Source organism: Rattus norvegicus, chromosome 14 (assembly GCF_036323735.1).
Source record: "Rattus norvegicus strain BN/NHsdMcwi chromosome 14, GRCr8, whole genome shotgun sequence".
Lineage (NCBI taxonomy): Eukaryota > Metazoa > Chordata > Mammalia > Rodentia > Muridae > Rattus > Rattus norvegicus.
Genome location: NC_086032.1, coordinates 31,556,007 through 31,569,100, shown reverse-complemented (window position 1 = coordinate 31,569,100; position 13,094 = coordinate 31,556,007). Strand labels below are relative to the sequence as shown.

At 42.8% G+C, this 13,094-nt stretch overlaps 1 protein-coding gene across 5 annotated transcripts in view; it reads left to right on the top strand.

Moving 5' to 3' along the window:
* The window catches only part of Paics (phosphoribosylaminoimidazole carboxylase and phosphoribosylaminoimidazolesuccinocarboxamide synthase), a 33,489-nt gene that overhangs the window by 17,743 nt on the left and 2,652 nt on the right, over window positions 1–13,094 (top strand). For all 5 annotated transcript variants that reach the window (NM_080910.3, XM_063272816.1, XM_006250853.5 and 2 more), the window contains 6 exons: window positions 3,109–3,306; window positions 7,538–7,716; window positions 9,429–9,608; window positions 9,834–9,947; window positions 10,267–10,350; window positions 12,115–12,295. In NM_080910.3, the coding sequence (NP_543186.1) occupies window positions 3,109–3,306; window positions 7,538–7,716; window positions 9,429–9,608; window positions 9,834–9,947; window positions 10,267–10,350; window positions 12,115–12,295 (936 nt within the window). The remainder of the gene's footprint in view (window positions 1–3,108; window positions 3,307–7,537; window positions 7,717–9,428; window positions 9,609–9,833; window positions 9,948–10,266; window positions 10,351–12,114; window positions 12,296–13,094) is intronic.

Here is a 13,094-nt window from a genome sequence, read left to right as displayed (position 1 = left end):
AAAGAACCCCCCACCCCCTACACACACACCGAAGTTTAGGTGACACAGCCCTATCAAATTGGGATTTAGGGCCAGAACTTGTGAAAATGTAGAATCTAACCTCTTTCTTCCCCACATGATGTGTCCCTGTGTGGACAAGGGCCCAAGAAGGTGTTCACATCCACAGTTTAGTTTAGAATGGTTGTGAACTACCATGTAGGTACTGGGAACTGAACCTGGGTCCTATGTGAAAGTTATTCACTGCTGAGCAACCTCTCTGGCCTCTGCTTTACTTTGTTCATTGTGTATCTGTGGTTTTGTGCGCTTGAGAACAGATATAAAATCCAGGTCTGCTTTGAAGCTGGAGTACCTGTGAGCCACCCAGTGTAGCTAGCTGCTGTGAACTGAATTCGGACCTTAGCAGTTTCACTCTTTCAGCCCCTTTTTTCTTTAAATAAAGTCTTGACTGAAACTCCTTTGTCTTCCATATTAAGTCAGTACCTTGTGGCTGTTTGCTGCTCCTTAGTAGTCAGCGGCCCTGTGGTTCTTGGGTTAAGTCTACATGGCTGGTGGGTGACTAATGAACTAGATGGGCAACAATGTCAGGCTGAGCTCGGAGATTTTCAAAAGGCCTGGGAGAGGACACAAACATTAAGGAAGTTGGAGTTCTAGAAAGGAAATTTACAGCTCAACTCAAAACTGGAGTTAGACCCTGCAGGGCTTTTTAAAATTTTGTTAATTCTAATGGACATTGAATTAGGAAAGTGGTGATTCATCTTTTACGTCACTGAACCACACAGCGGCAACTGTTAGCCAAGTTTTAGTCAACAGTGTCAACCCAGAATCAAATTAGCTTAGTTGGGGGGATAGTTACATTTATTTAGTGCTAATTAGAATTGTAATCTCAGGTACCCAAAAGCAAGTAGGCGTGAATGGTGTATTAAGTTTTTTACAAGATGACCTTTTTATAGTTTTAAACCACAGGAAAGCTTCCTAACAAGTCACAGGAGTATAGTTGATGTTGGTCCACTCCAAAGGCCACCTCACATAATTGTGACCAACTAAAATTTTATTCAAGAAGGACTTGGCCTCCTGTATCCATTATTTGTTTTTTCCTATCTACTTGGTTGCTTCTTAATCACAACCAATCTACACGTGCCTAGAACACTTAAGTGCTGACCTTGACTTGGCTACCTGGTCTTACCTCCTAATTACCGATTTTCTACAGGTCTCTTTCAGCTTTTGATTTGTCCTAGACTTCTCTGTAAGGTGGTCCTGCTATGACTATGATATCCCATTGTCTCAACCTTTTATTACAATTTATTTATATCAGCTTTCTAAAAGACTTAGGTCCCTTGAGAGCAGAAACTAGACTTCAAATGCTGCTCTGTCCACAGTCCCTGGCATGCAGTAAAATTGGAAAAGTACTGAGGATAAATGTTACAAGATGTCTGATCACACTGTGAACCTCAAGGATGTGTTATTTACCCAAGAACGCTGTTTCTAGTTGTGATGTAGCTCAGCCCGTGGCACATATCTTTAATACCAAACAGTAAACATAGTTTGTAGAAGGAAGCACCCATGTTAGAAAGTGATATCTAATTGAGTGGCAGACAAACTGATGAATCAGAAAGATTTGACTAAATAGGATGTGCCCAACTCTCACAAGAGAGAAAAAAAGGGAAGCTACTTACGGTGATGTGCAGAGAAAAGGAGTCAGTTTTCTTGGGACAGGTTGAAGAGAGGCTACAAACTAGACACAGGTGAAGATAGAACGGACCAGGAAATGAGAAGGGGCTAGGAGATTAGAGCAGATTGTTGTTAGACTGAGGTCAAGCAGAGCAGTTTAGGAGAGGGAAAAAAGCCAGATTGCATCAGTCAGCCTGGAGACTAGTTTGAGCCAGAGTAGCTGAGGTGACCCAGCTACAGAGCTCAGAACTAGAAAGGGTGAGCTTATTCAGCAGGAAGTCTCAGAGGCTGGAAACAGTCTAGGCCAAGATTAGAATGTAGGGAGACTAAAAGCTTCCAGGACCAGGTCAAGGTTAGCAGACTGAGGCAGTGAGCCTGGAGACATTTACTTACAGAAGAATAAAGTTATTGTTGCAGATAAGAACATGAAAAACTATCCTAATACCTTTAAACTTTGGTTCCTTTTGATTTTCATCTAAATCATTGTAATGTAGCATCTAGTATCTTAGGTCTTATGAGTAACTTAAAGTTAGATGGTTTTGCCTGGTCTGGTGGTACGTATCTTTAATCTCAGTGGGAAGCAAATGGATTAGAGTTTGAGGTTAGTCTGGTCTAGGAAGGGCATTCCAGGCTAGCCAGGACTATGGGATGAGACCCTGTCTCCGGGAAAGGAGAATGCCCCACTGTTTCCAGATTCTTACTCCTCAATGCAGAGGGTAGTGATGGCAGAAGGTTGAGAGATGACTCAGCTGGGTTAATGGAAATGTAGCCCAAGGAGAACCTGTCCGTGTCCCCACGCCTCGGGCTGGAGAACTAGCTTCAGAACTTCACAAAGTTTTCCTTTGGTTTGGAATTGTTTGTTTTTCCTTCGGTGCTAGACTTTCGACTGGACCTTTTACATGTTGGGCAAGCTCCAGTGAACTGTGCACACATTCATTGCCGCCACTACTTACCTGATTCTTTTTTTTTTTTTTTTAAATAAGCAAAGGAACCTCTTAGGTTAATTCGAAATGAAGAAATTGTTCTGAATTTTCTCATTTAGCCTGCATGAAATGTCTGGAAATAAAGCACTCTCTTCCTGTGAGTTAGCTTAAATAATCTATTGTAGTTGTGTATACAACAAATACTAGTATGGCTACAATAATTTTAGTTGTTTCAGTTCAAAGACAAGCTGGTAGAGAAAGCATGGTGTTGATACCAGATGATCCGTGATTATTTCTAGGTCGGAATATGCCATGTGTGACCTCAACTTGTGTGAGCCTTGTTTCTAACTCTAAGGTTGTAATTAAACTAACACACAATTATATGAGTATAAGGTTCTGTGTAAGTGGTTTTTATTGTTTTTTTACTACTGTCTATGCAGTGATTCATCATTTTTAATGGATTCTTTACGATTCAGGAAATCTTAGAATCTGGTATAATTCTGTTTTATTCCCACAGTACTGAACATCGGGAGAAAGCTGTATGAGGGTAAAACAAAGGAAGTCTATGAATTGTTAGACAGTCCAGGAAGAGTCCTCCTGCAGTCCAAGGACCAGATTACAGCAGGAAATGCAGCTAGAAAGAACCACCTGGAAGGCAAAGCCGCCATCTCCAATAAGATCACCAGCTGCATATTTCAGTTGTTACAGGAAGCTGGTGAGTGCCCTTTGTGTCTATTACATCTAAAGCAGGTAACTCTGGGAGATGGCTGTGTTTGAATTGACATGTTAGGAATGTCTCACAGGCTAAGCTGCATATAAAAAGATCAAGGGGAGAGCTTTAAGGTTCACTGTAACAGGTTCCTGGTTTGGAAGTAATGGTGTTTAGGTTCTAAAGACAGACGCTTAAGCTAAGGATAGCCCAGTGATAAAGCTACATCCTTAGCCCACATAAAGCCTTAGGTTTAAACTTTAGTGTTGCCCACTGTCTTGATTCCTTTGCTGTTACCTCAACCAGGGCAAGAAAGAATTTAATTTGGGGCTTACAGTTCCAGGGAGTCCATAACCATCATGGCAGGAGCATGCAGCAGACAGGTATGGCACTAGAGCAATAGCTAAGAGCTTGCACTGCAAGTAGGAGGCAAAAAACTGGGTGTAAAAGTTAGGGTTTTACTCCTGTGAAGAGACACCATAACCAAGGCAACTCTTCTAAAAGGCAACATTTAATTGGAGCTGACTTACAAGTTCAGGGGTTCAGTCCATTTTCAAGGCAGGAGCATAGCAGCATCCAGGAAGCCCTGGAGCTGGCGGAGCTGAGAGTTCCACCTCTTGATCAGAAGGCAGCTAAGACAAAGATATTAAGGCCCACACCCACAGTGCCATACCTACTCCCAGCAAGGTTACACTCAGTAGTGCCACTCCCTGGATCGAGCATATACAGATCACCACATTCCACTCCCTGGCCCCCATAGGCTATTTCAAACACAGTAGTCTGGGGGCCATACCAACCCATAGCATAATAAAAATGCATTCAGTCTAACTTCCAAAGCCCCCATAGTCTATAGCAGTCTCAACAATGTTCAAAATCTTTCCTGAGATCTATCCAGTCACTTAACTGTCATCCCCAAAGCAAGACTGGAAACCAGCTGGACAAACTCTAAACTCTGCATCTCCATGTCTGATGTCAGCAGTCTTCAGGTCTCCAATTCCTTTCCCATTTTTGTTGACTATAACAAATTTCTTCCTCCTGTGCTGGTTCTACTCAAGTCAGCAGCTTTCCTCAATAGATAGCCCACAGCTCTGGCATCTTGAACATCTTGGAGTCTCCCTTCAGTAATACAATGCCTTAGTGTTACACCTTGGTTCAATGTCTGGGATCCACACATGATCTTCTGGGCTCCTCCAAAGGCGAGGGAACTTCTCCAGTTCTGCCCACTGTAGCACTCTAAGCTCAGGTTGGTCCACTCCACTGCCATTGCTGTTTTTGGTGATCATCTCATGGTACTGGGATCTTCTGCTGCAACTGGGTTTCAGCAGTAGTCTTTCACAGGCTCTCTTCATGGTACCAAGCCTCAGCTTCTTTGCATGACTGAAGGATGGTCCCAGGCCATCAAATGCAGCTGAGGCTGCACCTTCTCCAATGGCCGTCCCTGACCTCTCACAGTGTCAAGCCTCAGCTGCTCTTCATGACCCCTTCATGCCTTCAAAACCGGTACCACCTAGGTGACTCTTAGACATTACCAAATACTGCTGCAGCACAAGTACAACCTTGGCTATCTCTGAAACACAGCTTCTTTGTGCTCTCAGAAAACACCACTCTCTTAGTCACCACTAATTTCTTAGCTCCAGCTAACCAGCATCAATTGTCTTGGTAGTCTCCTCCTCTTGACTATAAAGCTAGAGACACGTGGCCAAAGCTGCTCTTTGCTAGGGCTGGAACATGGCCTCCTTGTTCTATTACATCATCACCAGCTTTCTGTTTTCCAACTCTTTCACACTGTCTAGCATGACTATCCTGGAGCTCTACAGATTAACCTTGAATTCAGAGATGTGCATGACTTTCCTGAATGCTGGGATTAAAGGCATGTAATGTCCTACCTGGATTACTTAGAACTTGCTCTGTACTAGGCTGGCCTTGAACTCACAGATCTGCTGGCCTGTCTCTTGGGATTTAAGGTGTGTGCTACCAAGCTTGAACTTCAAATAGCTGGGTGGGATTTTTTCCCCAAGGTCACCACTCCCTTTTCAATTTAATATTCTTGACAAAGGATTCGGCTCCATTTCACTTCTTGGTGCCCCTTTAATACTCGAACCATATATTTTATATTTTTCCTTTCTAAGCTTGCTATGATTGTTCAAATGCTCTCCATGAGACTGAACAGAGGACAAGTCTCTGCTGGGCTCTTCTGAGACTTGCTTTGCAGTTGAATATAAATCTTTTTACTGTAGCCTCAGATGACTCTTCAGACAAGGGCAAAAAGCAGCCACCAAAAAATCACAGAAATAGTCTCTAAAGCATATAGTAACATTCTTCTCTGAAACCTCTAGAGCCAGGCTTAAGGATGACGTTTGATTGGGGCTGACCTAAGAGGTTCAGAGGTTCAGTCCATTATCATCAAGGCAGGAGCATGGCAGCATCCAGACAGCCATGGGGCTGGAGGAGCTGAGAGTTCTACATCTTGATCCAAAGGTAGCTAGGACAAGAGTATTAGGCCCACACCCACAGTGACATATCTACCCCAACTACCCCGTCTGTCCCTGGGCCAGTATGTGTAGACCATCACACTGAGAATAACTTGTGCTTTCGAAATATTGAAAATGCTCCAGTATCAAACTTTCTCCAGCAAGGCCACCCTTCCAAAGAGTTGTGCCAACTGGGAACCAAACATTCAAACTACCTCCCACTGTGAGAAAATTCAAAGGAAACAGTTTCCTACAATTTTTTATCAGCCATATGAATCACCAGTGTAATTTCCCACTACAAGGCCATCTTTAGCCTTGGGAATTTAAAAGAAGCCTTCCTGGTATTAGCAGCCCCAAATAACAGCCTGAATTCACTCCCTGGAGTGCTCCACAGTTGTTCTTTGTTCTGCCCCATTGAGGACAGTGCAGAACTGTAAGTCCCTCTTCTGCTTGGAAACCCTGAGAAGTATTCCATGATAGCAACTGTGCCTTCTTGTCCTGTTTTAAGGGGAAGAACTTGTGAAAAAGTCAAAGAAAGAAGAATTTTCTTCCATTGGAGAAGTTAAAAGATGAAACAAAATCAGAAGTTGTCTATGGGGTCTTGGTGTGAAGGAAGGGCAGTTGGGGTTTGGTTTATGTGTATGCGCAGAGGAGGGCATCCAGTACCATGGAACTAGTTACAGGTGCTGGTAAACTGCTATGCACATGCTGGAAACCACATCCAGCGCCCTGCAAAGGCTGTTAACTGCTCTCCAGGCCTGGAATGTGGCAGGCTTCAACTATTAAAGAAGTCGTTCGTTTCCAAGGTCACCACATAAAGCAAAAGTAGCAGAGAAGTAAGCTGGGTTCCCTCAATACTGAATAGCTGCAGTGTTCCAGGCGGTACTTGATGGATGCCTTCTCAGGGATTATTTAGGCAGTTAAAGAAAAGTATCTTCAGAGTTTAGGGCTATTGATAAGATAGATCAGTCTATAAGGATTAATATGATACCAAACTGCAGAACATGAGAATTCCCTAGTCACGCTATCTTCAGAGGTCATTTGATGCCACTTGGATGACTTATGTGGCTTCTACAAAGCTAGAGTAGAGGAGGAGACACCCTGAAGGTGAATGAGTGCCTGGAGTGTAAAACGCTGAGCACCAGGCTTTAGGTCTCATGCATGGTTTGCCATGCGATACTGAAATGAAACTACTGTTTGAGAAATAGAAAAAGTCATCTTATTTTGTCAACCTTAGATGATTTTAATTGTGTGTGTGTGTGTGTGTGTGTGTGTGTGTGTGTGTGTGTGTGTGTGTGTGTGAGAGAGTGAGAGTGCAGGTGCTATAGAAGGCCAAAGGCATTGGATCCTCTGGAGTTAGAGTTACAGGAGAGTTTGAGCCTCTGGTCATGGGTGATAGGAACCGACTCTGGTCCTTAAGGATCTCGGTGAGCACTCTTAACCTGTGAGCCCTCTCTAACCCCATGGCAGCATCTTCTTTGGTAGATGTTTGAGTTGGCTCAGGAGGTACTTGCCATACAAGCCTAGCTTTCTGAGTTCGGCCCCCAGAAATTATGTTAAAGAGGGAGGAGAACTGGTCTTTGACATGCGTGCACAACCACATGCATGGTCCTTTGACACTCATGCATGTGTGCACATACACATAAATACACGTCAAAAGAAATTGAAAGAAAATTGAAGAATGAAAACTTTGAGTTTTAGATCTTATCTACCTTCCTCAAAAGAAAAACTTCATTGTTTTTCCCCCTTTTATTGTCAATGTGTAGGTATAAAAACTGCTTTCACCAAGAAATGTGGGGAGACTGCTTTCATTGCACCCCAGTGTGAAATGATTCCAATTGAGTGGGTATGCCGAAGAATCGCCACTGGATCTTTTCTCAAAAGGAACCCTGGTGTGAAGGAGGGGTATAGGTTTTATCCACCAAAAGTAGAGATGTTCTTCAAGGTAATCGCTTTCATGACTTAGAATTAAAAACTCAAAATGTTGGGGTTGGGGATTTAGCTCAGCGGTAGAGCGCTTGCCTAGCGAGCGCAAGACCCTGGGTTCGGTCCCCAGCTCCGAAAAAAGGAAAAAAAAAAACTCAAAATGTTAAACATTGAAGCCTCTGAAACTATATGTATCCTACTAGAAATTATGTTGATAATGTAGGATTACATTAGCAATGATAAATTAGGTGTTGGGAGAGGGTCTGTGAAAATGTTTTTTGACAAGATGGGCTAACAAAAAAAATTTAAATGAGCAGAAATCAATAAGAAAGTTAGCATCTTAAAAAGATTTACTTGGGCTGGAGAGATGGCTCAGCGGTTAAGAGCACCCGACTGCTCTTCCAGAGGTCCTGAGTTCAATTCCCAGCAACCACATGGTGGCTCACAACCATCTGTAAGGAGACAGGATGCCCTCTTCTGGTGTGTCTGAAGACAGCTACAGTGTACTTATATATAATAAATGAATAAATAAATCTTTAAAAAAAAAAAAAAGATTTACTTGCACATTGGCCTGGTGGTACATTCCTGCCTACTGTTTAAGTAATGGGTTGGAGAGGTGGCTCAGCCGTCTAGAGCCTCCAGAAGGGAGGACCCAAGTTTGAGCCCAGCACTCGATGGTGGCTTGTAACTGTAGTTCCAAGAATCTGACGGTCCCTTCAGGCCTACAGGAGCAGTCATGCATGCAGGCAAAACACCCATAGTTACTTATAAAATGTATAGGAAAGAACGGGTATAGGAGAATTGCTATTTCAAGGCCAGCCTGAGACGTGCGATCGGACCTTGTTCAGAAAGATTTTTGTTTTGTTTGTTGCATTTGAAATTTTTACTTAGGAAGGGAAAGGGGTTTTGAGTTTGCAGGAATTTGTGACTTTGGTGTTTTGTTTGGAGACAGGGTTTCTCTGTAGCCTTGGCTGCCCTGGAACTTGCTTTGTAGACCATGTTGGCCTTGACCTTAGAGATCTGCCTGCCTCTGCTTCCCCATTACTGGGATTTTTGTAAATTTAATTGTAATGTATAACAACTTATAGAGCTAACTGATTTAAAATACACTTGACATTATTCAAACTGTGTGTGATGCACATGCATGGAGGGAAACATTCATACGCAAGGGAATGGGCAGATTTGAATGAATTATTCATTGCCTAGAAGAAATGGCTCATCTAAGAACTTAAGAATTAAAAATAAACAAAGTAGAGGCTGGAGAGATGCTCAGTATGTAAGAGCACTTGTTCAAGGTTCAAGTCCTAGCCCACAGGACATCACAGCGACTCTAGTAGTTCCTAGGTATGCAGTACAGCCTTCTGCCCTCCACAGGCACCAGGCACACATGGTGTACAAATGGCATGTGTGCAGGCAAAACACACATAGACTTAAAAAGGAAAAGTAATGATGTTTGTTTGTTTGTTTGTTATGAGCAGTCAAATTGGCGTCAGAATGGCAGAATGCAGCACTTGCTGCTCTTCAGAGACCAGAATTTGGTCTCCTCTTTACACGTGTAGCACATACATAGACACACAGACAGAAATGAAAGATAAAAGTTTAAAGTAGACTTTAAATAATTACCTGAATCATAGGATATTCTGGGAGATTAGATTGAATAGCAAATCTTTGATACATATTCTGGAAAGTTAAATTGTAAGATTTAAACTAACTACTCTGCCTTATTCTTAGGATGATGCCAATAACGACCCACAATGGTCTGAGGAGCAACTCATCGCTGCAAAATTTTGTTTTGCTGGACTCGTTATAGGGCAAACTGAAGTGGATATCATGAGTCATGCCACACAAGCTATTTTTGAAATTCTGGAGAAATCCTGGCTGCCCCAAAACTGTACGCTGGTTGATATGAAGGTATTGATAAAATAAGGCAATGTAAAAGTAAACGTTGTAACTAAGAAGTGGGGGTTGGGGATTTAGCTCAGTGGTAGAGTGCTTGCCTAGCAAGCACAAGGCCCTGGGTTTGGTCCTCAGCTCTGGAAAAAAGAAAAGAAAAAAACGAAAAGGCACTGTAACTAAGAAGTGTCTTTAGTACTCTGTCATTTTCACATTATTTCCTTGGCAATGTGCTGCTTCTAGATTGAGTTTGGCGTTGATGTAACCACCAAAGAGATTGTTCTTGCTGATGTCATAGATAATGATTCCTGGAGACTATGGCCATCAGGAGATCGGAGCCAGCAGAAAGACAAACAGGTATGTGGTGTTTGACCATATTTATCAAGCTGTGATAGAGGTGAAGGGGGAGAGGATATTAGTCTTATTGATAAGTGCTTAGTTTTAAAAGTCATTTCTCAGGCTCAGCAGTTAAAAGCACTGACTGCTCTTCCAGAGGCCCTGAGTTTGATTCCCAGCAACCACATGGTGGCACACAACCATCTGTAATGGGATCCGATGCCCTCTTCTGGTCTGAAGACAGCTACAGTGTACTTGTATACATGAAATAAATAAATCTTTAAAAAAAAAAAAAAAGATAGCAGAAGAAAGTAATTTTCTAAATTGTTTTATTTTCTAGTCTTATCGGGATCTCAAAGAAGTAACTCCGGAAGGACTCCAGATGGTAAAGAAGAACTTTGAGTGGGTTGCAGACCGAGTGGAGGTAATTCTTCTAGCAAACCTGTTGTATTTTATCTCATGATGTCGTGGGGTGACAGACTAGCTCAGTGGTTGGTAAAGTACTTGCTTGCCTGACTTACAATTCTCCAGCACCCATGTAAACAACAAAGAAAATGCCAAATGTGGTGGCAGGCATTTGTGATCCCAAAGTTGGGCGGGCCTTCGGAGGCTGGAGGACCCCTAGGTCCTCCCGTGTTAGCCAGCATACTTGGCAAATTCCAAGCCACCAACAACCAACAGTTCTTTTCTCATCAAAAAGGAAGGAGGAAAGATGTGGCTGACCAAAATGGCTTAGAGTTTAAATCACTTACTACACAATCCCAGAACCTTGTTCAATCCCCAGAGCACATACACAGAAAATGCCAAATTTACAAAGTTCTTTTCCTTCACATTTGCATGTGTACATTCACAAAAATAAGCAGAAAAAATTTAAGTTAAAGAGAAAATTCTGGGTGGCACCCAAGGGACATCTGAAGGTGTTCTGAGGCTTCCACACATACATACACATTAAAAATGAAAAATGTTTGAAAGCAGGCATGATGGAGCTTGCCAACAACTTTAGCTATTCTGGAGGCTAAGACATAGAGGGTTTCAAGTTCCAGGCCAGTGTGTGGAACCTGATTGAGTGAAATTGGCTGGAAAAAAAAAAGAAAAGAATAAAAAGAGAGGCCTTTTAAGTTCTGTTTTCAGTGACTTTGAACAAAAGGATTGCTTTAGGAATGATCACAGCAGGCTTCGTACTCCTATGCCAGAACTCTGCCACTGAGTTAGTCATGCCCTTCCCAGATGCTGGTGTGGAAACCTGAGATCCTGTTTCACGTAAATGTTTATTACTACTGTGAATCCATGAGAGGTGAGCGTGATTCATCTGAATCATAATCACTTCATAGACCAGTGTTTCCAACTTACCTACATCTACTATTCAAAAAAGCCAACCAGCAGATTGATGAGCTAATTTGGTTACAGTGTGCTGAGGGCTCTGGCCTGGAATACTTTGCTGCTGTTCTCTGAATATTAAGAGGCTAGGAGGGCAGTGGGTTTAGAATGCGTTCTTTTGTTTTGTTTTGTGAGAGGGGGTCTCACTACGTAGACCAGGTTGTCCTGCCTCCACGGTGTGGGGATTACAGTTTATGCCACAGTGCCTTGTTGAGTTTGTTGCTGTTGTAGTTGGCCAAGTTTGTTGTTTTGAGTGATCTGTTTTGTTCTGTTCACAAAGAAAAGGCCAGCTGTGTGTGGTGGCACAAACTTAGTCCTAGCACTTGGAAGGCAGGTATGGCATCTCTGAGGTTGAAGCCAGCCTGCTCTAAATGGTGTTACTGTCCATGAAAACAAAAACACACATGCTGGGGATGGAGCTCAGTTTAGAAGTGCCTGCCTATCATGCATGAAGCCCTGGGTTTTATTGTTCAGGACTGCATAGAACAAAGTGTGGTGGCGTAAGCCTGTGGCCCCAGCTTTCAGGAGATCAGAAGTTGAAAGTCATCCTCAGTTACCTGTGAGTGTCAGTCAGGTCCAGGTGGGCTGCTTGAGACCCTTTCAAACAGGGAAGGAAGAGAGAAGAGAAGAGGGAGAGAGAGACCATAAGGAAAAATAGGAAAACCATTTAGCGGGTACTTGAAGTAAGAATACAGGAATTGCAGGCTATATAACATCCAGGCTCAACATCCTGACATACACAAAAAGAAAAGAAAAACCACGGTTACATTGACTGTCACCCATTTTTCATAGTCCTGTTTTTCTTTTCCAGTTGCTTCTCAAGTCAAACAGTCAGTGCAGGGTGGTAGTGCTGATGGGGTCGACCTCTGACCTTGGTCACTGTGAAAAAATTAAGAAGGCTTGTGGAAACTTTGGGATTCCATGTGAACTTAGAGTAACATCTGCACATAAAGGACCAGATGAAACTTTGAGGATTAAAGCAGAATATGAAGGTAAACTTTAAATAACTACAGAATTGCGGTTATTTCTGATTTGGATAAAAGATTTTAAAATACGTGCTTAAAAGAGCCTTTCCTATTTTTTAGGAAAATCATGTATCATGCGTATACTTTTGTTTTAAGATTCATTTATTTTACCTATAAGCACACTGTCTCTGTCTTCAGACACACCAGCAGAGGGCATCAGATCCCATTACAGATGGTTGTGAGCCACCATGAGGTTGCTGGGATTTGAACTCAGGACCTCTGGAAGAGCAGCCAGTGCTCTTAACCACTGCCCCCTACTTTTATACTTAATCTTTAGAAGGGATGCTTTTGAAGCCTCTAAAAGAACAAGAGGAAAACTCACAATACAGGTAGAGAGGATCTGGAAGGCTGCCTTGGCTGGATTCCCAACACCCACATCAGGCATCGCACAACTGCCTGCAACGTCACATCCAGGAGATCTGACATCTTGTGGCCTTGTGGTTACCTGCATGCATAAACTCATTCAGGCACACATGATTTTTTAAATAATCTCTGTAAACATGGCTCGGTGACTTAAGAACATGTAGCTTAGCCCCAGGAGAATCTGTCACCCTTTTCTGGCCTCACTGCACACGTGTGCATAGACACACAGCATAGAGGCAAAACACCCATACATGTAAGAACTTTTTAGAAAGAACAAGCATGAGAGAAAACAGACTGGAGCTGTGAGGAAGTGTGGTCTCTTGTCTAAGTAGCAGCACTCCTTAGCATTGACACTTGTGTGCCCCAGTGGAGGAGGAGGCCGAAGCAGCACAGCCTCTCTGGC